The sequence below is a fragment of the Lemur catta genome, chromosome X (assembly GCF_020740605.2).
Source record: "Lemur catta isolate mLemCat1 chromosome X, mLemCat1.pri, whole genome shotgun sequence".
Classification (NCBI taxonomy): Eukaryota; Metazoa; Chordata; class Mammalia; order Primates; family Lemuridae; genus Lemur; species Lemur catta.
Window position 1 is genome coordinate 66,391,429 of NC_059155.1, and position 22,030 is coordinate 66,413,458.

The 22,030-nt window shown below is 39.5% G+C and overlaps 1 protein-coding gene across 2 annotated transcripts in view; it reads left to right on the plus strand.

Moving 5' to 3' along the window:
* The window catches only part of MID1 (midline 1), a 158,905-nt gene extending 137,310 nt beyond the window's left edge, over positions 1 to 21,595 (plus strand). For both annotated transcript variants that reach the window (XM_045538570.1, XM_045538571.1), the window contains exons 8-10: positions 10,108 to 10,269; positions 14,355 to 14,562; positions 19,367 to 21,595. In XM_045538570.1, coding sequence (XP_045394526.1) covers positions 10,108 to 10,269; positions 14,355 to 14,562; positions 19,367 to 19,715 — 719 coding nt within the window. In that variant the 3' untranslated portion in view covers positions 19,716 to 21,595. The remainder of the gene's footprint in view (positions 1 to 10,107; positions 10,270 to 14,354; positions 14,563 to 19,366) is intronic.
* The last annotated feature ends 435 nt before the right edge of the window (positions 21,596 to 22,030 follow it).

The following is a 22,030-nucleotide window of genomic DNA, read 5'->3' on the forward strand; positions in this document are numbered from 1 at the left end:
TAGCACTCACATGTACAACACTAGTAAAAATAGCTGGCCAAATGTTATTGAAAATTAATGACCTCTAGCAAATCACAGGGATGAATCTTCACAAACATATTGTGAACGGAAAGAAGCCAGAAACAAAAAAATACATGCAGTATGAATCCATTTATAGATCCAGAACTTAGAGATCAAAATAAACTATTTTGCTTAAAGACACATTCATCAGAGTTAAAACTATACGTAAAAGTCAGGATGATGGTTACTTCCAGGATGGGAGGGAGAATGGCACCACTAGAAGGAAATATATGGGGGTTCCTGAGGTTAATGACAATTTATAGGTGGGCATTATATCCTTTAGTAATTATATCATACATTTAGTTCTATGTACTTTTCTGAGTGTTATTTCACAATGTTTTGAAAAAGAAAGGATTTAATAACATAAATAGCCAAAAAACATTAAATACTTGATCCCATTCAGAGTCGAGCTGGAGCCATCACTTGAAATGTTATTAACAGGCCCCACCTGGAAAGAATTCCCAGCCTTACTTGAAACACAGAGGAGCCCCTCTATCACTGAGGCCTGTTTGATATTTGGCATCAGGGGCAATTTTCTGATCTCAAACAGCAGTAGTAGCTGGCCAGAGAAATGATAACAGAGGAAGCAGTCCTCCCCACCCCACAAATTTATTTAAATTAAATTGATCAAATGGCAAAGGAACAGAAGAAATAGCTCTTCATGGGAGCAAGTTTGAAACTTCTTTAACAAAGAAAAATAGAATATGTCAAAATAGAACAGAATAGAATAGCAGTCACTTTTCCACAAAGAGATGTTTTAAATAAATCTATATCAACTTAATGTGCTTTTATTACATAAACCTTTTCTCCCTTAACTACACTGTTCTTTCCTAGCACAAGTAGTTCTGAGGCATGTGATGCTTAAAGTAGAAATTTGATTTAGGATTAATTTAAAAAGTGATGCAGAAATAACACCAAGTTCTGAGTGACTAAAGTGTAAATGACCCATACCAACAAATGGCTCCACCTACCTTCCCCAACCCTCTCATATTCTGCCCCATAATTGGCCTGCCTTGGAAGGTTTTATTAGAATCTTGCCATTTACCAAGAATGTGTAATTTTTGAATGAAAGGGGGGAAAGTCATGAAACGTCAAGAACAGCTTTGGCAAGCTGCCCGAGTAGGTAGGGAATATAGAGAGGGTAGAAATGGTGAGTGGGACAGAAAGGTCTTGGTGGAAGTTACGGTTAAACTAAGTCTTGGAAGAGAGTGGGTGCCTGTCAGCAAGTTAAGGGTATCCCAGACAGCTGTGTCATCATAAGCAAACCTATTGAGACATAACATAGCAGGGCATGCTGGGAGGTCTTGCCTTAATAAGCCTGGCTGGCGAGGCAAGTGAAGAAAGGGAGACAGTGGGAAATGAAGACAGAGAAGTACAACCAGGACTCAAACCCGTATCTGTCTGGCTCCAGAAAGCACATGTTGTTAATTATCAGTCACTTAAATCCTAACTCACAGGCAAGAGCCATATCACATAGGGATACCCAGGCCAAACCATGTTTGGATTTCACCCTGTGGGCTTGGGAGTCGTGCAGGGCAGTGATGTGAGCAAATGTACACCTAGAAGCTGACTTAGGAGCACTGTGGAAGGTGGAGGGGAACAGGGTGGGGCTAGAAACAGAGACATCAGCCAGGAGATTTTTTAGTAATTCACTGAGGCAGAAATAGCCAGGACCTGCAAATGGCACCAACAGCAGAGATGGAAAGGAAAAGATAATTCCAGAAAAGCTTCTCTGCCTCTGGCCCATTTCCCTGGGAAACATCACCACTGTCCTCAGACATTTGAAGTGCTTTTTGGGGCAAGTTTGAGAAGCACTGCCATGGAAATGGTTCAGTATCATTTTGCTCTCTTTCCAGGATTTTGAATTCTTTTTTTTTTTTTTTTTTTTTGAGACAGAGTGTCACTTTGTTGCCTGGGCTAGAGTGAGTGCTGTGGCGTCAGCCTAGCTCACAGCAACCTCAAACTCCTGGGCTTAAGCGATCCTCCTGCCTCAGCCTCCCCAGTAGCTGGGACTACAGGCATGCGCCACCATGCCCGGATAATTTTTTCTATATATATATATTTTAGTTATCCATATAATTTCTTTCTATTTTTAGTAGAGATGGGGTCTCGCTCTTGCTCAGGCTGGTCTCGAACTCCTGACCTCGAGCAATCCACCCGCCTCGGCCTCCCAGAGTGCTAGGATTACAGGCATGAGCCACCACGCCAGGCCAGGATTTTGGATTCTTTTAGTAAGCTTCCTCATTCCTGGTTCTATATGCCCTGCTGCAAGTTACGAAGAAATACTAATTCTCTAAAATCTTTTTCTGTATGTGCATTCTATACACAGTTCTTCACCCTGTTTTTTTCACTAAATAATGTGTGTGAGAGATCATTCTATTTCACCACAAATAAAGAATTGCCTCATTCCTTTTTAAGGCAGTGTAATGTCCCATTATAAAGATATGCTCTAATTTATTTATCCCATCTTCTTTTTTTTATTTATTTTTATTTTTTTTTTTGAGACAGAGTCTCACTTTGTTGCCCGGGCTAGAGTGAGTGCCGTGGCATCAGCCTAGCTCACAGCAACCTCAGACTCCTGGGCTTAAGCGATCCTACTGCCTCAGCCTCCCGAGTAGCCGGGACTACAGGCATGAGCCACCATGCCCGGCTAATTTTTTTGTTTATATATTTTTAGTTGGCCAGATAATTTCTTTCTATTTTTTAGTAGAGACGGGGTCTCACTCTTGCTCAGGCTGGTCTCGAACTCCTGACCTCGAGCGATCCACCCGCCTCGGCCTCCCAGAGCTAGGATTACAGGCGTGAGCCACCGCGCCCGGCCTATTTATCCCATCTTCTATTGATATATATTTGGCTTGTTTCTAAGCTTTTACCCTTATCAGCAATGCCTCAATGAATATCCTTGAATATCTCTTCTTTTGCATGTAGGAAATTATATGTGTAGTATAATCACTTGAGGTGCAATTGCTAGGAAAAGATTATTTGCATTTTGATTTTAGTTGACATTGCCAAATTGCCCTTCAGAGAGATGACATGATTTTTTAAATGCATTTTTCCAGCTGTATGAGCTTATATTTCACTGATCTTGGATGCACATACCATAAACTTAACATGGAATTAAAGTCCAGTAAAATTTCAGACCTTGATAGTGCTTCACCATAAACCCGAAACACAAATTAATCTATAATCACCAATATCATACTAAATAGTCACTCCTTCATATAAGCAGTGATTCTCAACCAAAGACAGTTTTGCTCCCCAGGGGACATTTGGCAATGTCTGGTGACATTTTTGGTTTTCAAATCCTGGGAAGAGGGTGCTACTGGCATCTAGTGGGTAGAGGACAGGGGTGAGATGGAAAACATCCCACAATGCACAGGAAATCTCCAACAACAGAGAACTATCTGGCCCGAAATCTCAGCAGTGTCGAGGTTGAGAAACCCTGATTTATTGCAAGATAAGCATGTAACATTTACATGATAACATGCTAAATACTGAGACCATAACACACTGACCCACACACTACTATGCTATATAGCATGGAAGAGAAAACATAACAAAAAGAAGGGACTATAATTAACCTCTTTTTGTCTTCACTTAAGGAATTATTTTCTCAATGTTGTGTGATGAATATTACTGACATATTGGGTAAACTGAACCAGGGATTATGTCAAACTTGAAGAAGATAAAATTCAAAAGATGGTCAGAAATTCCAAGATAATCAGACAAAAGGAGTGTGTGAAGATCTGAGAAGAGCAGGTAGAAAATGGAGGCATGATTCATTGCAAAACACCAAGAGACTGTTCTCTGAAAACACATAGAGGACTGATGAAAGCAATGTCTGTTAATCAATGAATAGTCTAACTAGAAAAAGAAAATATTTGGTGTCATTTTATACCAACAGGTGGTTCTTGGCCCATGTGAGAAATGTTATATCTCTCTGAAATCATTTTTGCTTGATTCACGAAAAATTATAACAGTTGTCTATGGCTGTGAAACAAATTTCCAAAACTTAGCAGTTTTAAACAACACCCATTTGTTATTTTAGTTTCCACAGGTCAGGATTCTGGGCACAGTTGAGCTGAGTTCTCTTCTTAGAGTCTTGCAAGGCTGAAATCAAGATTTTGGTTGGGCAGCAATCTCATCTGGAGGCTCAGCTAAGGAAGAATCTACTTCCTAGCTCCCTCAGTTTGTTGGCAGAATTTGTTTCATTATGGTTGTGGAATTCGTGGCAGCTTACTTCTTCAGAGCTACAGAGAGAGAGAGGAGAGAGAGGAGAGAGAGGAGAGAGAGAGAGTCTGCTACTTCACTTCTAAACAGGCCTTTAAAGGGCTTGCTTGATTAGGTTAGACGCCTCCCCCCGAATAATCTCCCTTTTGATTAACTCCGAGTCAGCTGATTAAGGACTTTTATTACATCTGCAAACTCCCTTTGCCTTCGCCTTTGCCATATAATGTAGCATAATCACAGGAGTAATAAAGGTGACAGACCTTTGTCCTTTGCTATATTCCGCTGGTTAGAAGCAGGTCCCAGGTCCTGCCTACACTAAGCAGAGAGGATTACACAAAGTCATGACTACTAGGGAGTGGGAATCCTGGGGGTCACCATAGGGCATGTCCATTACAGATGGTTATGTTTCTCCTGAAATTTCTGGAATCCAATTATCATGGGCATTTGGGGAATACGGATAGCCTTGGCCTGCCTGCACTGACGAGACTGAATAGCCAACGCCCACAGGACCTAAGTAGCATATAACAACAAAGATTTATTGCTCATGCGTCTGGAGTCAGCTGAGGGTCAGCTAGGAGGCCCTGCTGATGTTGGCCCCTGGTGTGGCAGGCTGGTAACTGGGGCGACCCAGCTGCTGCACAGCTCTCTCGGCCTCCTGCAATCTAGCTCAAGTCTGTTCTCCTGGTGATTGCAGAGGTGAAGGTGTAAGGGTAGGCCTGATTACACATGTGCTTTTCCAGCCCCCATCTGTGTCACATTAGCTGACATGCCATTTGCCACAGCACATCCCATGAGTGAGCCCAGAGTGAGGATGAGAAGGCCCTCAAAGTCACATGGCAAAAGAGTGTGTGGCTAAGGGAAGAACAATCTACTTCAGAACCCTAACTCGATACTAGGGCTTCACCCCATCCCCCAAATGAAAGGAAGATATTTATTGCTTGAAACTTAGGGATTCTCAGTTGGCTAAACTGTCACTGACTTGATTTCCATGCTATTGGCGCGGAAAGTAATGCTGAAACATGACACATAAATGGAATAAAATATAAGAAGGCCCTGCCTAAAGAAATTCAACAAGAGCAAAACTACTAAGTATAATGAACTCAGAACTTTATGTTGAGTGATTCCAGAGAAGGTGTTTTGTTCCCAGAAACCAGTTGCCACAAAAAAATGCAAGTGGCTTAATGAAGATTACGAACCTGCCTTATTTAATGCACAGATGCCAGAAAGGCTCGTTCTCCCAGGATGGATGGGAAACAGTGAAACTACTGGTGCTGATCAAACTGGGATACTCTTATTGGGTTGTTTGTATGAGTATTTGTTCATTTCTTTGTGCCCATTAAACCAAGACAGTGAAGTCCTTACGCCTACAAGATTGATTTGCAACAAAAAAGAATAAATTTAGATAAAATGCTAACCGAGATGCAATCATTTTCAAATTATTTTCTTCTTAGCTATTATACATACTTGTAGTGACTGAAGGAGACCTGGATTTGAATTCCAACTTTGGACTTCACTAGCTCTGTAATCGTGGGCAAATTATGTCATGTTTTATCATCTGTAAGAAAAGATGTTTTAATTATCTTGAGATAAGAAAAGTTTGCCACAGTGGTACACGTAGATATTCAAAGTTATTATTCTTACAAAAATATAGACTGTACTCACCTGTCATTGCATTTTAAAAGAAAAGCTGATATTTTATGTCATATGAGAAAGGTCAGTTGTGCAATTTGCCAAAATTATCTACATAATAACTTTTCACACAATCTTTACTTGAAAGGCCTTCCTTGAATGTTGTTAAATAATCTGCCCTATTGAGGAGTATCCTTTGCAGATGTTTTATGGAATGACAATATCTAACGGTAAAATCTACTGAAAATGAGAAGATGTAATGCTCAAAACCTGGCTGTAGCTCCTTATGTCACTAAGAAATCTTCTGTGTCTAGGTCACAGTTCCTTCACTTGTCATAATAAATTGTAGTTAATTGCCTTCAACTGGCTTTAGTGAAGGAGAATTAGATAATATCTATGGAACTTTTTTAATCTTATAAAAAGACTCTCACTAATGAAACACATACATTCATATGCAAAATTAATGACATTAAATTATTTTTCATTTTTGTTAATAGGGTTATGACTATAGATGTTAGTGAATTGCCTATTAATAACTAGATATGTATTTAATTTTACAATGTTTTCCATTTTTTCCAAAACTACTTTTAATGCCTCATTTAAAATCTTAAATTCGAGCCTTCTCCCAGCCTGTTTTTATTATTGGCAAAAATCAAAGGCTGCATTTTTTTCAAGCCTTAATGGCAAAGTATTAATAGTTATCTGTATTTAATTTATTTTAGTCATTTCAAAAACATTCATGAAAGTTATTAAACTTATACTATTTTTATAGAGAAGGAAGAAAAGAATATTCATTTCTGTCCAATCTGTTGGAAGAGACAAAGTATGTTAGAAGCCAGTGTGCATCCTCTCTGAAGTGTCCACGTTGTGTGATGTTTTTACACAGAATGGTTTGCGGCAAGATGACAGTTGCCATACAAGGCTCTAAAATCCCAAATGTAATTAAGATCTTATAATGAGCCACATTATGTAGGGAAATGCTTCTGACCCGTTCTGAATGAAAAAAAAAAGTACAAAATCAAAAACTCAATTAGGTTTCATTCTGGATTAATTATCTTCCAAGTTCCATTGTTGTTTTAATACTTCAAGCTGAGTTGGAAGAGGTGAATGTTGGAATACCCTCCAAGATGATTGAAAATGAGCTTGGAGAAAAGTGAAGTTTTAGTCAGGATGGTTATGTGGGTGTTTCATAAAGAGATGAATAAAACCTGGTCAACAGTCCTAACACAGTGGGGTATCAAGGCTGAGAAGTCTTGCTTAAGCAAACTCAGCACTCAGCACCATATGCAAGAAGTTAGGTGGTGCTGGCATGCGACCAACACCAGTAACACAATAATGGTGCACTCCAAGTCACCCCACTTACTCCAGTCCCCAAAAGAAAATTGTCAGTGTTGCTTTCTTGGCATTTTTAATCAACTTCTCAATTATTATCCTGGCAATAGTAATAATGTAAAGGTAAACTCAAACAGTAATAGTTGTAAGGATTCATGAAAGTAGATTGTCCCAGTGTAAAGCTAACCAATAAAATTTTACTACTACATAAACATTTTGTTCTTTCAATATTCAAGGAAGAAATTAGCGACCTCTTCAAAATAATCAGGATAGGCAGAGTCCCTTTTCGTTTGGAAATGGTTTCTGAAACATTAAATCTTTGTTGGGTTAAGACTTTGGATTGTAGGCCAAGTTGCAGTTTGCAGCAATTTCAGACATCTGCTTTATGATGTTGCTGAAAGCATTTCCCTACCACATTAAACCCAGTTTGGGGTTGTATAGTGATGTAAAGTTTATTGAAACATTTTTACATTTGCTTTCTTTGAACACAATAGTCATTTTATTGTAACATATGCAATTAAACAGGAACAGTGTAAAAGCAGTGAAATTGATGGGATTCTCATATGAATCTGCTGAATGCTGTTATTGTTTTCATTTGTTCCTGACTGCTGTTGACAAAGATCTAGGAATATGAGTATATTATCCTAGGCAATAGAAAAGCTATTTTTTTTTGTTTTATTGCTATTGTAATATTATTATTAAATGCCTGAAGAGAGTTATTGGCCTCTTGGGGCCCAGAACTCAGAGTTCAAAATGACCCTTCTTTGATCAGATCAAACTCTAATATTTGGCTGTGGCACTATCCAGAAGTAGAGAGTTTATTATAGCTCTGTCCAAGGACAAGGTAAGGTGAGGAAGGATCAAAAGGGATATGTAGTAGGGAGAGTCCCATGTTACTAAACTACTTGTGCATGTTTTTCTGGGTTTGATATAAATGAGAATTCATAGAAAAATAGAGAGCTAAGAGTTAGAGAAAATCAGGGGATGAGGAGTGGCTGCTGCCTCTGGTTGCTCTACTGAATCTTAAAACATAAACACACACATGCTCAAACTTTTCTGTGAGTTTCAACTGTTTTGTTTTTCTGAGACAGAGTCTTGCTCTGTCACCCTGGCTAGAGTGCAGTGGTGTCATCATAGCTCACTGCAGCCTCAAACTCCTGGGCTCCCATGATCCTCCTGCCTCAGCCTGCTGAGTAGCTGGGACTTTAGGCATGCACCACTGTGCCCGGCCATGAGTCTCAATTTATTTCCTTGCTTTCACCTGGCTCTTTCAAATCTGGCAGTCCTCTGGTGAAAATGTTCACAGATAAAAATTAAAAGAAGAACAGAAAATTCACAAGGCCAAATGTATATATATATATATACACACACACACACACACACACACACACACACACACACACACACACATTTTTTTAAGATTCACTCAAGTATACCTGAAAATACTGTGCACCCAAGATACAAATCATATGAGGTGAATTTTCACAATGGATAAAATACTTTTAAGTTCTTCTCAACTGTGAGAATATCATGAATAATTAACTCAAAAGGTGGAGAAAGTATTCAGTAGGAATCAAAAATAGACTGGAGGGGGCTGTGACTATCTTGAAATGCTATGCAAATATTTGTTTTCAGTGTGTATATGCATTTGTGAATTTCTTTCTACAGAAAAGTTTTATTAGATTCTTAAAGAGGTGAGACCAAAAAAGGTTAAGAAAGTGTTTCTTGAGTGTCTAGGAAGGTATAAGTTGCCTCAGGATCAAAGGAACTAACCCTTTGACTTGCAATTCAACTGAGAAGGAAAGAGTGGGGAGGTGAGCCTGGTCCCTCAGGAAGTGGAGGGGCCCAGCTCTCTCCCTGGGACTGGTGAAGGAAATTCAACAGTCAGGAAACTTCATGACAGCCCAGTCACCAGGGGCCTGGAAAAAGTTTCTTTTGGAGTGGAGATTGATGGGTGGAAAGAGGAGAGAGCAGAGTTGGACCTGACACCAAAAAGATGTTTTCAGCATCAGCCAGCTGCAAAACAAAATGGGCTTCCTTTTTTCCTACATGTTCTTCCAAGCATCGTAAATCCTCAGCCTGCTCCTCAACCCACATCCTGCGGATTGCAGCCAGGGCAGCAGCCCCACTCCACTCTGGAACCAGCCATCAAAGGGATGCAGCTGGTCAGAAATCCCTGTGGATGCTTTCCCAAGATCCATATTAGACCCTGAGCTGCCCAGAAATGCTGCTGCTCCAGGGTCCTCTTAGGAATATATTTTCTCTATCAGTTAGCTACAACTATACTAATACAGGATCACAAACAAGCCTGATGATCATTTTTTTAGGTCCCCTGTCACAGGTTGGTTGGGGTTGGCTGATCTCTACTCAGCTGGCTCTTGCACTGGCCCAGCATGGGCTGGGTGGTAAAGCTTTTCCCTATGTGTCAGCTGGTTGGGATGGGCAGACTATCCCAGGAATGTTTTCCCCATGGCAATGGCAGAGACACAAGAGGTCAAGAGAAACCCTAGAGCCCTTGTAATGCCTACTCTTACAACTGGCACATTGTCATTTTAGCCTCATCATATTGGCCAAAGCAAGTCACGTGACCAAATTCAAAGCACGTAACAGGAAAATATACCCCCTTCTTTAGAGAGAGCACCTGCAAATTCACTTAGGCCTGGATACAGGGCAGATGAAGAATTGGAGGCAAAAATGCAATCTGCCACACGTGTTAGTGAAGTCAGTTCCTCATATATGACTGCCATGGCAAAGCATTCCACTTTCCTGCTCTAACAGTTCAAATAAACTGAAATTATGCAAACATTGCCCTGTGCTTGTGCCAAAGAACTGCACCATGTCTGGTTGACTTTGCAGGTCTGTGTAACTCAGCCGATAGCTGGATGATTGTGCCCAACATCAAGCAGAACCACTACACAGTGCACGGTCTGCAGAGCGGCACCAAGTACATCTTCATGGTCAAGGCCATCAACCAGGCAGGCAGCCGCAGCAGCGAGCCTGGGAAGTTGAAGACAAACAGTAAGTGCTGTGAACTCAGCAGAGCTGTCATGTCTCATCTGCTCTCTTTTCAACTGACTCTGTCCCCCTTTCTTTCCCTTTTCTCTGTCTCAGGCATTACTGACAGCCTCACAAAGCAAATATAGAGCCAGTGCGGAATAGTGGAATTTGTATCAGATACCTGTGGGTTCCAAAACTGACTCTACTCCTTCATGGCCATGAAGCCATGGATCTCTGTGTACTTCTGTCTTCTCATTTTTTAAATAAATAATCCTGGAGGGGTTCTAGTGAGAAATAGAATATGCATATATAAAACCTAACACATAGTAGAGGCTCTGTAAATGGCAGGTGGTATTGTTTTCCACAGCAGAATAGCAAATTAATAACTATTCAGACATTCTTTTACTCCAGAGAACTGTCTGGGATGGTAGTTCTCAATCAGGGGCAGTTCTGCCCCCCCGGGGGGGTGCATTTAGCAAGGTCTAGAGAGATTTTGGGTTGTCACAACTGAGGTGGATGCTACCAGCATCTACTGGGTAGAGGCCAGGGATGCTAGAAAACATCCCACAACACCCAGGATAGCCCCCCGCGGAAAACGATGTGCCTCATGGTGCCATTGTCTCCCTCTGTCTCTGCCCATATTCTTTTTGTGTTATCCTCTCTTCCTTCCTTACATCTTTTTAATCTAGAAATATATTATGTAACAGTGTTTCTTTGCATAACGCCTCTGCCACTTGGTACCCATGTGGCCATGTGGCTAGTTTCTTTATATTTTTTTTAAATAAACTTTTTATTTTAGAATAATTGTAGATTTACAGGAAATCTATAGATAATACAGAGTTCTGTATACCTTTCTCCCAGTTTACCCTAATGTTAATGTCTTATGTAACCTTGGTACATTTGTCACAACTAAGAAATTAACATTGGTACATTACTTTTAACTAAATTCCAGGTTTTACCAATTTTTCACTAATGTTCTTTTCTTGTTCCAGGATCCAATCCTGGATCCCATGCCACACTTAGTGTTTCTTCACTTTTAAAATGGGAATGTTTTAGTTTCATTTATGAGTTGTCGCAAAGACAAGCTCAAAACAATTCTAAGTACATAAGAAAATATAACATGATGACATGTTTCTTTATAACCATATAACAAATGGCACAATACCTATGCACACTCAGATCAGCACTTTCTGATTTGCCTTTGAACATTTGTTCCTCCAAAAAATGTTTGAGCACTTATTGTGTTTGGGATGCTGTACAAGATGCTGAGGATACTATGAACATCTTCAAGTCCCTAAGGTATGCTTCTCTCAAAATGTTCATACACTATTGGGGAATAAAGTACATTAATCCTTAATTATCATTCAGTTGTGACATCTACAATAGGAGTAACCATGAGAGGTGCTGACTTTCCAACGGGGGTGCCCAGCACAGTCTTTGGAGGCTTTCCAAGGTGTGTTAAGATCAGGGGATGTGAGGAGAAGGCAGTGTTCCACGCAGAGGGAACAGCATGTGCAAAAGCCCACAGACAAGAAGAATATGTGTGCGGAACAGAAAATGGATCAGTGTGGTTAAAATATCTTAGGTTGGGAGGATGGGCAAGCCAGAAAGCTAAATACGAGAACCAGATTATGAAACCCTCTTGGGCCATGCCAGAGAGTTTCTTCAGATGGCAATGATTGGTGGGAGAAAGATCAAAGAGTTTAAATAAGAAAGGCAAGATGAGAATTTCCATTAAATAAAGTTCTCTTGTGCTATAATATACTGAGTGGGTTACAAAGATGGGAGATTGGCAGCTGTCAAAGTGCTAAGAGATTATTAAAAGAGTTGATCATGCAAGTAAACAGTGGCCTTAATAGAGTGGTACCCTATATAAATATTATAATGAATTGAATTCCTTAGTAAGGGCCGGGCACGGTGGCTGGCTCATGCCTGTAATCCTAGCACTCTGGGAGGCTGAGGTGGGAGGATCGCTTGAGCCCAGGAGTTTGAGGTTGCTGTGAGCTAGGCTGACGCCACAGCACTCTAGCCAGGGTAACAGAGCAAGTCTCTGTCTCAAAAAAAAAAAAAAAAAAAAAGAATTTCTTAGTAAAGTAAGCCATTAATTTCTTCCCTGAGCTAATTGAAGCAGAAGCTGTAAATTTGGGCAGAGTGGGTAGTGGTCCATTTGGGAAACACATGTGAGGCACAGGCAGAATTTGCTCACTGAGAATGCAAGATCCTGCTCCATAGGTGCATGGCTAAGGATGTCAACCAAGGCAGGCAAGATGTTGGAGGCAGTATCTCGCCATCACAAGGCCAATCTTTCCGATAGCTACAGAGTTCTGATACTCTTGACTGGAAGGAGGCCGAGCAGAACTTGGCCTTCATTATAAATGATGGATGCCATTACGGAATTTCTTCCTGCTCTGCCCATCAGTATCCAATTATTTTTACTCACCTTCTACCTTCCACCTTTAAAAATTGAAATATTTTAAGCAAATATGTCATCATACTCTTCTTGTCTTAGTTTGTAGTCTATCCCTAATAGTTGCTGCATGATCATTCCCAAGGACTTTTTTTTTACAAGACAAGTCAAAATTTAAATTACCCAGTGCAATCTAGTAGGTCTTATATCTTCTGAGAATACCTACTCCCTGCTCAGCACTTGAGGGTTTTCTCAGCTCCCCCTTTTAAGCTTTTCTTTCATATGGACAGAAATCTAAAACAATGACCAGCAATCTGTAACTCAAGGGCCAAGGCTGGCTGCCTGTTTTTGTAAATAAAGTTTTATTGGCATATGGTCAAGCCCATTTGTTTACTTGTTGTCTGTGGCTGTTTCCTCTGGACAGTAGCAGAGTTGAATAGTCACGAAAGAGACCACATGGCCTGCAGAGCTAAAAATATTTACTATATTTGCCCTTTGCAAAAAAAAAGTGTGTTGGTCCCTGACCTAAAAGAAAGAATTTTAGAGGTGCTAGTGTTGTTTTTGTGTTCAAAAGGCAAATGGAAATCCTTTGGCCTACTCACATGCAACAAAATGCACATAGCCCCATGCTCGCTCAACCAGCATCATGAATGGCCATAGTCAACTCCACCAAATTTGCCCCTGTGATTGTCTCAGAGCTGTATACTGGGCAGATGGGATCTGCCAACTGCAACACTGGCCGTGGAGTGTGGACACCATGATGTTTGCATCAGGTTGTAACTTATTTCCTGCCTTTAAATGCCTTGCTCCCAACGTGGTATTGAACAACAGGCAATATTCCAAACCAATATTGAATTTTCAGAGAAGTAACAGCTATGACAAAATGTCCAGGTGTGACTCTGCCAAGATTTTTTTTAATAGTTAAATCTTCAAAATACAAATGTGCGTGATGAAATAGGGCTTATTATTTATAAATAAACTGAGGAGTAGAAAACCCAGGCATTGCTATCACATTTTTTTATCCTGATTTTGTAGACTGAAAATTTTATAGTCATTCTAAGCTCATAAGAGTAATGCTTTAATTTTTAACACATATTCTGTATGTGAAGACCTGAATTGTTGATTTGTTTGGTTTTGGGGCTGAAGTCTATTGAGCATGAATACATTTTAAGCTGGATTGAATATGGCAATTGTTGAAAATGAAGTCTTCATTCCTCCTTTTTTTGGATACTCTCCAGCCAGTATGTACCTGTGCTGCTTGTATACAGCTGAAATCCACAAAGATAGCTTGTACCATGTGTTCTGGTTAATCCTTGTCCATGTGTTATTCAATAATTAGCACAGCACTGCTGGATTCCTATCTGGGAACTGAGAGACTAAAAGGTCATGAAGGCAGGGACGTGTTCTTATTTGCTCTTAATGTGCTTACACATCACTCTTACTGCCTACTACACTTTACATAGAGTTGCTGCTCCCTGTTACATTTTCAATATCATGAAAACTGTGCAAGCAAATGTCTTCGAAAGTTGTTTATAAAGTTTAAATTACTGTTACAATATAAGATACCTCTTTGTGATAGGAGGGCTGGCTTGTTCCTACATATTAAATCTAATTATGAAAATATGCTATTGGTTATATTAAAATAAACAGTCCTCTTCCTCTTCCTTTTCCTCTTTTTGTTTTGTGAACTTATTTCCAGGTCAACCATTTAAACTGGATCCCAAATCTGCTCATCGAAAACTGAAGGTGTCCCATGATAACTTGACAGTAGAACGTGATGAGTCATCATCCAAAAAGAGTCACACGCCTGAACGCTTCACCAGCCAAGGGAGCTATGGAGTAGCTGGAAATGTGTTTATTGATAGTGGCCGGCATTATTGGGAAGTGGTCATAAGTGGAAGCACATGGTAAGCAACTTACATTTATTATCCTCCAGTTATACAAAGGCACATCTCATTGTATACTTTGTCAGAGCATCAACCCATACCGGGATCCATCTTGAATAAAATGTAGAAAAGCTATATCAGTCAGCTATTACTAGGATAATGCTGCATAACAAACACCCCAAAATTCAGCAGCTTCAAACAACAACCATTTATTATTGCTCATTAACACACTAACACCCTCATCTGTAGGTTAGCTGATCAAAATTATAGATTTCTGGTCCCTGAAAGATCTGTAGTATGCCAACACTGCTGTTTCATGCCTTAAAGCATGGGACTCCAGCCCCTGAGCCAAACCTGGCCCACTACCTGATTTTGTAAATAAAGTTTTATGGGGATACAGTCAGGCCCATTCATTTACATCATATTGTCCATGGCCGCCTTTGAGCCATAACAGTAGGTTAAGTAGTTAAGACTGAATCATATGGTTCACAAAGCTGAAAATGTTTACTTTCTGGCCCTTTAGAGAAAAAGCTTGCCATTTCCTACTTTAAAATGTTACTCTTCATCATTTTGCAAAACTAATTTCTGTTGGCCTCTAATTTTTGTGATTCTAGACTAGGCCAATTAGTGCAAATAGCTGAGGGCTGGGGGTAAAGCAGTGATTACAGGCTAGGAATAATTTCAAAAGGTCTGTTAGATCTAGCCTAGTGACTTCAGTCCACTGAGTTTTCTGAGACTAAGGGCAAAGGTCAGGATGCAATTACATTAGAATTAGTTGACCTTGTGAAGTTAGCCTTCCCTAATCCATTGCCACAAACTGCACCCCTTCCTTTGGCCTTCTGTCTCAAAAATGCCTGCTTGCCATTGATCGAAAAGGGGGCTATTTTATTTTTATTTAACAAGCCCTCATATAGCACAACTATGTGCCTGGGATTGGTCTAAGCATTTTATAGACGTTAAGTCATGTATTCATCATCACACCCCTACAAAAGTAAGTGTTAATATTGGCCCATTTTACAGATGAAGTGACTGACGTCCCAAGATCACAAGGTCACAAAGCTCACGGGTGGCAGAGTCAGGAAGTCTGCAATCAGGGGTCAAGCTTTTAACCAAGAGTCTACAAATGTTATCTGAAAAGGGCCAGAGAGTTGATATTTCTGGTTTTGCATGCCAAATGATTTTTGTCACAAATACTCAACTCTGTCGTTGTAGTGGGAAAGCAGCCACAGACAATACCTACACAAATGGGCATGGCTGTGTTCCAATAAAACTTCATTTATGAAAACAGGCAAAGGGCCAGAGTTGGCCCTTGAGTGGTAGTGTGCTGATCCTTGCTCTTAATCACCACGCTGTGCTGCTGTTCACAAAAGGGTGATATATTTTTGAAAAGTTGTAATTACTCTTTAGGGCTTATAGTAGTGTACTTAATGAGTGATAGTTTAACCCTTGCTTTAAAAATCAACATTCAAAACTGCATAATCTGAAGATGTAACTATTATAACAGTGCTTCTTTTGATGTAAGCATGATGAAACACTTTATTTTTAAAAACCTTTCAATTCAAATCTATGCAAATAATGCTGTGTGTCTAAATCCCTTATATTGTAGGTACAAATTAACTGAAACCTAGGAAGTGAAATTGTAAGCCTGGGTGTCCCATCTCTCCCAATGATGGTACATACTATATTGGCTGAGTGAGTAGGTTTTCCACAGTTGTCATTCTCACGATTCTCCTTGCCCAGAACATTTTTCTCTTCCAACATGCTGCCAGAAGATAGGGGACAAATCCTTCACCCCACTAGTCTCTGGGCTAGATTGGCATTTGCAATTTCTAGCTGCCATGGGGCAAGATAAAACCACAAAGGAAAACAATGAATGCAGGTGCAAAAAAGCAAATGTTTCTAGCTAATTAATGTGCTATATTAATCTGGGATTGAATCCAGGCACTAAATGATTACTAACCTATTAATAATTAGTTATGATAAATGATACCTGATCATTATGATCTCATTGCCATTGATGAATAGTGTGGGAAATTCTGCCAGACCACTTCAGTTATACAAACACAGATCAGCATTACCTTGAAAACACCCTCCAGATGTCAAAACTAACTCATGAGGGGAAAAAGAAATTCTGAAATTAATTGCCACACTTTGGATCTTTACAAACTTATTTGTTCCTATTTCAGAAAATCCTCATGTAAAAAGTCATTTCACATTTCCTGGGTGGTATTAGCAAGCAAGGGGTGCCCCCTACGATTAAATGTCTGTGATACTTTGATTTGCAACAGCTAATGACACATATATTTTCTGGTGAAATATATTCCTGACTTTAAATTAATGTGTATGTTATGATCTGTGCAATGGGGCATGTTAACATTGCTCAGAGAAACATAATTTTTATACTTTTTGAATTCTCCATGTATCACTGCGTAACTTAATGGAACATTACATTCTACCTGCACCTTTCAAGGTCTATGGAAATATGTACATAGTTTCACAGATTAATGATAATATAATGGTATTTTCCTTTGCTTAATGGACTATACACTTAGTTATTTTCTTACTTTCTAATGCTGCTAATGTGCACTTAGTGTTTTGTGAAATGGTGTTAACTAAACAAGTAATAATGGGCTCATGCAAAGATTACTAGACCAGAAGGGGAGGGTGCAGCATGAGATTCTGAATTTTGCTCCTAATTTTAACATTCTCTGTGTTTTCATTTACTAAATGAAGTCATCCATACCTGCCACAGCTATTTCACAGGGTTCAATTAAGGTTCAAATGGGAAATAAACATCAAAGTTTTTTAATAAAACATAAAAATGCTATGTGGCAATAAGAAGGAAACAGTACAGATGTGGTTATTTTGTGATGCAAATACAGGTTCCAAATGATCTGAAAAATGGAAATTGTGTCTGCCAGGACATAGAGAATATCTTTGGCAGAGATACTGAAAATTGCAAAATGAAAACATTCCTAAGTACATCAGTTAGGGTCTGGCAGATAAACAGAAAACACTGAGGTACTCAAGGTACCCTGTGGAGGAAGGGAACCAGAAGCTTACAGTCCCCCGGGGAAGGCTGGGGAGCACAGGTCAGGGAGTATGCCACTCCAGTTCCTGGAGTAACGATGAGCTGTGCTCCCGCAAAGCTGCCCACAGCACAGAGGCAAGTATACCTAGGAGCTCCTCTGGAAGCTCCCACAAACCTCACGTCTACTGTCTGCCATCGGAAAAGAGTGTTTCCCCTCCTGTTAGAACTTCTGGATCATGTGCAAAGGCATCACGATAGCAGAACCTGACCCAGACTTCTCCAGGAAAGGGGATTCTGGGAAATGCACCCCAGGATTCTCCCCATAAGCAGGGGAGGATTGGCAAGAGATACGTTGATGACAGATAGGCTGGCACATTGGACTTAATAGAGTATCCATTCCATCCTCTTTTTGAATTTAATGATGATGTATTAATTTTCTTTCTTAGCATACCGCTCTTAAAGTGATTGTTTTTTAATCCAATGTGATTTTTTTTAAAGAATGCCATTTTATCAAAGACCAGTGAAATTTTTCTCTCTGCATTGGGTAAGGTACCACAGGTCAATATCCAGTTAGACTGGTTTCTGCTATAACATATTAAAATTTGAACTGTGAGTCATTTACTCTTTATTAAGAGTGATGGTTTGCTTATCTTAATAACTGTGAAATACTATGACTATTACAGAGACATGCCTCAGAGGGGGTAAAAAGAAATTGAGAAGCTTAGAACATTGTAGAAAGAATTCTTGAATTTTTTTTTAAAGCAATGAGAGAACATTTAGAATAACCAGGAGATCCATCTGCATGAAGATATTCAGAATTTTGTAAAAATGCAGTAGGAAACATAATCAGAAGGGCTCTTGGCACAATTACCAAGTGGTGAATTGCACAGTTTCTGGTGTGGGAAGACCATTTCAGAGTGTTAAGTTTGTGGCCTTTTGAGTCATCTTAGTTTCAAATTCTGATTCTGGTATTTATTATTGATGTGTAATCAGGCAATAATAATAAAATAACAGTTACTGAATATTACATAGCAGGCTCTGTACCCAGGACTTAACATGTAGCTTCTCCTGTACTCCTTAAAATAACCCTGGAAGATATCATTGTCCCTGTGTTACAGATGAGAAAACTGAGGCTGAGTAATGACAAGGGACTTATCTCCACAAATGGAAATCATTCTTATTGCTTTGCCAAAATGCATTTAAGGTCATGAAAAATGACAAACATGGTGTCAAGTGAAAAATTAAAAGAAAGTCAAAAGGAAAAGTCTAGGGCTGTGCTGTTCAATATGGTAGCCATGAGCCACATGTGGCTATTTAAATAATTTAACTTAATTAAAATTAAGTAAGTTTGAAGTTTAGTTCCCTAGTCTCTCCAGCCACAGTAAGTGCCTAGTAGCCACATGTGGCCTGTGGCCACCATATTGGCTGTCAGAACATTTCAATCATTGCAGAAAGTTCCATTGGTGGGCACTGGTCTACAGACTCCATTGTGTAGATCTTTATGAAGGTGGGGGGAAAAGGCAGCAAAACACAAAGTTCAAATTCTTCCATAGTGTTTGAGCTGAAAACAGGAATGTGGGTAAATGCAATGCTTCCTTTCCACTCGAGATATGTTTGGGAGGGAAGGAGATGAGGAGCACAGGTGTTGGGGGTCTTGCCAAGCTTTCACTTAAAGAAAATGAACAGGGACAATAGGCAGTCATGTTTTCGTGACCCCTGAGGACCATAGAACAGATTTAACATGCATGTGCAGTGTGGCTCATTGTTTTTGCCCTTGCTGTTTTGTTTCTGCAGGTATGCCATTGGCCTTGCTTATAAATCGGCCCCAAAGCACGAGTGGATTGGGAAGAACTCTGCTTCCTGGGCACTCTGCCGCTGCAACAATAACTGGGTGGTAAGACACAATAGCAAGGAAATCCCCATCGAACCAGCTCCTCACCTGCGGCGCGTTGGCATCCTGCTGGACTATGACAACGGCTCTGTCGCCTTTTACGATGCTTTGAACTCCATCCACCTCTACACCTTCGAGGTCGCCTTTGCGCAGCCCGTGTGCCCCACCTTCACCGTGTGGAACAAGTGTTTGACGATTATAACTGGGCTTCCTATCCCAGACCATTTGGACTGCACAGAGCAGCTGCCATGAGCCTCTGGCCACGTGGAGCTGCTTTCTGGGGAATAGAAAGGTTGAGGCCACTAGTTAGGGGACTGAGAAAGCGCAGGCTTCAAGGGTGTGGTTAAATGTCACCAAAAAGTGTCCAGAAATCAGCTAAGACAGGGCTCAAGACAGGAGATTCCTCTCCTTTTACTGTGTTTTGTATTAAGTACAGGCTTTAATAATTTCTTTAATTTTTTGTATTTAGAGGAAAATCTATAGATTATTTATAAGAGAAACATAATCAGGATTACAACTCTTAAGAACTATTTGGTTTTGCACATGAAGAGGCCCATAAGTTTGCCAGCTATTACAACCTTTATTTCATCACAGTCTATGGGCTTGCAAAAAAAAAAAAATCTTTTGTAGTTTTGTATGTTTATTCACCTTCTCACATAATATCTCATACTGACCCCGTGGTAGGTCCTGTCACCTCAACAGTGCATAACAGAGTATGTTTGAACCTAGTAGGAAAGTAAACAGGCTTTCTTACTTTGGTTTAATTTGAAGTGTTTTAACCATGATGTCGATAACTTGTATTGGATCAACTAGAATGGAGAGCAAGAGAGAGAACGAAAGAATTGATTTTGGACCTCGGACCTTGCCGTGGCTAAATCTTTAATTACCCTCTGACGGCTGGTGGGATAATGTTGGAAAGAGAGGTTCTGAAACCTTTGGCCAGATTTTTCCCTGCTTCTCTCAGGGTTAAGGATTCTGGGAAAACATTAAGAATGAGATTGCAATTGAAAATACTCATTTTGAAACCTACTGATTATTCAAAACTTCAGGCTAATTTGTGTTTTGTCAGAAGTAGGATTCTGTTTCATGGTATAAAACCTATTTTATCCTTCCTTTTAATAGTTCCTTTAGGCCTATGAAATTTCTTCACTACATTTAATAGTTGTCCTATTTCCCCCTTCCCCATATCAATTTACGTTTTGTCTCTGGGGCTGAGGAAATAAACATGTTCTGTCACAAAATGCAACACCATTTTGGATTGATTTTGCTAAGACATCAGCACATAGCCCCAATCACCACTACCATATCCAAATATGTCACCAAAAAACACTTAATATTTATGAGTTGGTAATGACAAGGGACATTGCATAAAGTTCTATTTACTAGATACATGCCTCTCAAAAGTTATTATAAACATATCTTGAAAGATGTAGACGTCCCTCTATAGTCTAGTATAGTTTACAATAGAGTTGTAAGACAAGAAAAAAAAATTCAAACTGTTAATATAACTTGCTAATAAAATGTCAGATGGGATGGATTTTTTGCATGCTGATCTGACACGTTGGAATGGTTCATGAATTAAGGCTTTCTCAAGTGGTCCTTGGACCAGGACTCTGGCATTGGTTCTACCTTGATGAAGGGTGTGACCTTTAAAAATGGTTTCTATTGCTAAAATATTTACTTGGGATACTGGGTCAGCCATTTTGACTGAACAGACTGGTGGATTTAGGCATTGTTTTTAGTGATTTTTGTTTTTAACCAAATCAACCAATCGCTTCCCTGAAATAAGTCAATAAACCCGTTGTTTCAGCATCACGTGGCCAACAAAGCTCATGTGATTGTGAATCTAGACTACCAGGGAGGCCAAGCCAGCTTCCCGTGTCCTTCCGTCCTCTTTCCTGGCAGACACTCTCCTTTTTCTTAACAGATTCTATATATTTACTATATTATTTATACCCAGATGAATATTTTGATAGCTACTTAAGACAATTTCACATCTAAAAGATGGACACCTCAATGGAAAAAATGTTAATCATTCTCTGGAAACTTTATGGGATTTTTTTTTTTTTTTACAATATAAGAACAATGTGTATTTGCCTTCCCTGAATAAACTGAAAGGGTTGTCTCAGTAATTCTTACACACATTTTGGGTAACTGGATAATGGATATTTTAATGCACTTTGTACACTAACAGGTTCTAAATAAAAGGGTCTACAACTCAGCTTCTGAGTTTTTAAAATCATGGTCTCCAGGTACCAATAAACACTACAGTTTGCCTTATGATGTTAACATAAAACATTTACTAGAAGTACAATATTTCCATGAAAATAATGTTTTCCAATATAAAGAAGTTACTACTCAAATTTTCACTGCAAGCCATTTAGGGTATGTTTTTGGCTATTTTTATAAGGACACAAGAGATTCTGTTATAATTTTGTTGTGGAAGTGTCACTCTTGGCTAACTTAAAAACATTGTGGATAGTAGCAGTTACTATTTACAGGAAAATATGTATATGGTGAAAGGCCATAGTGTTTAATTACTGTAATGATGTAGAAAGATTTCCATG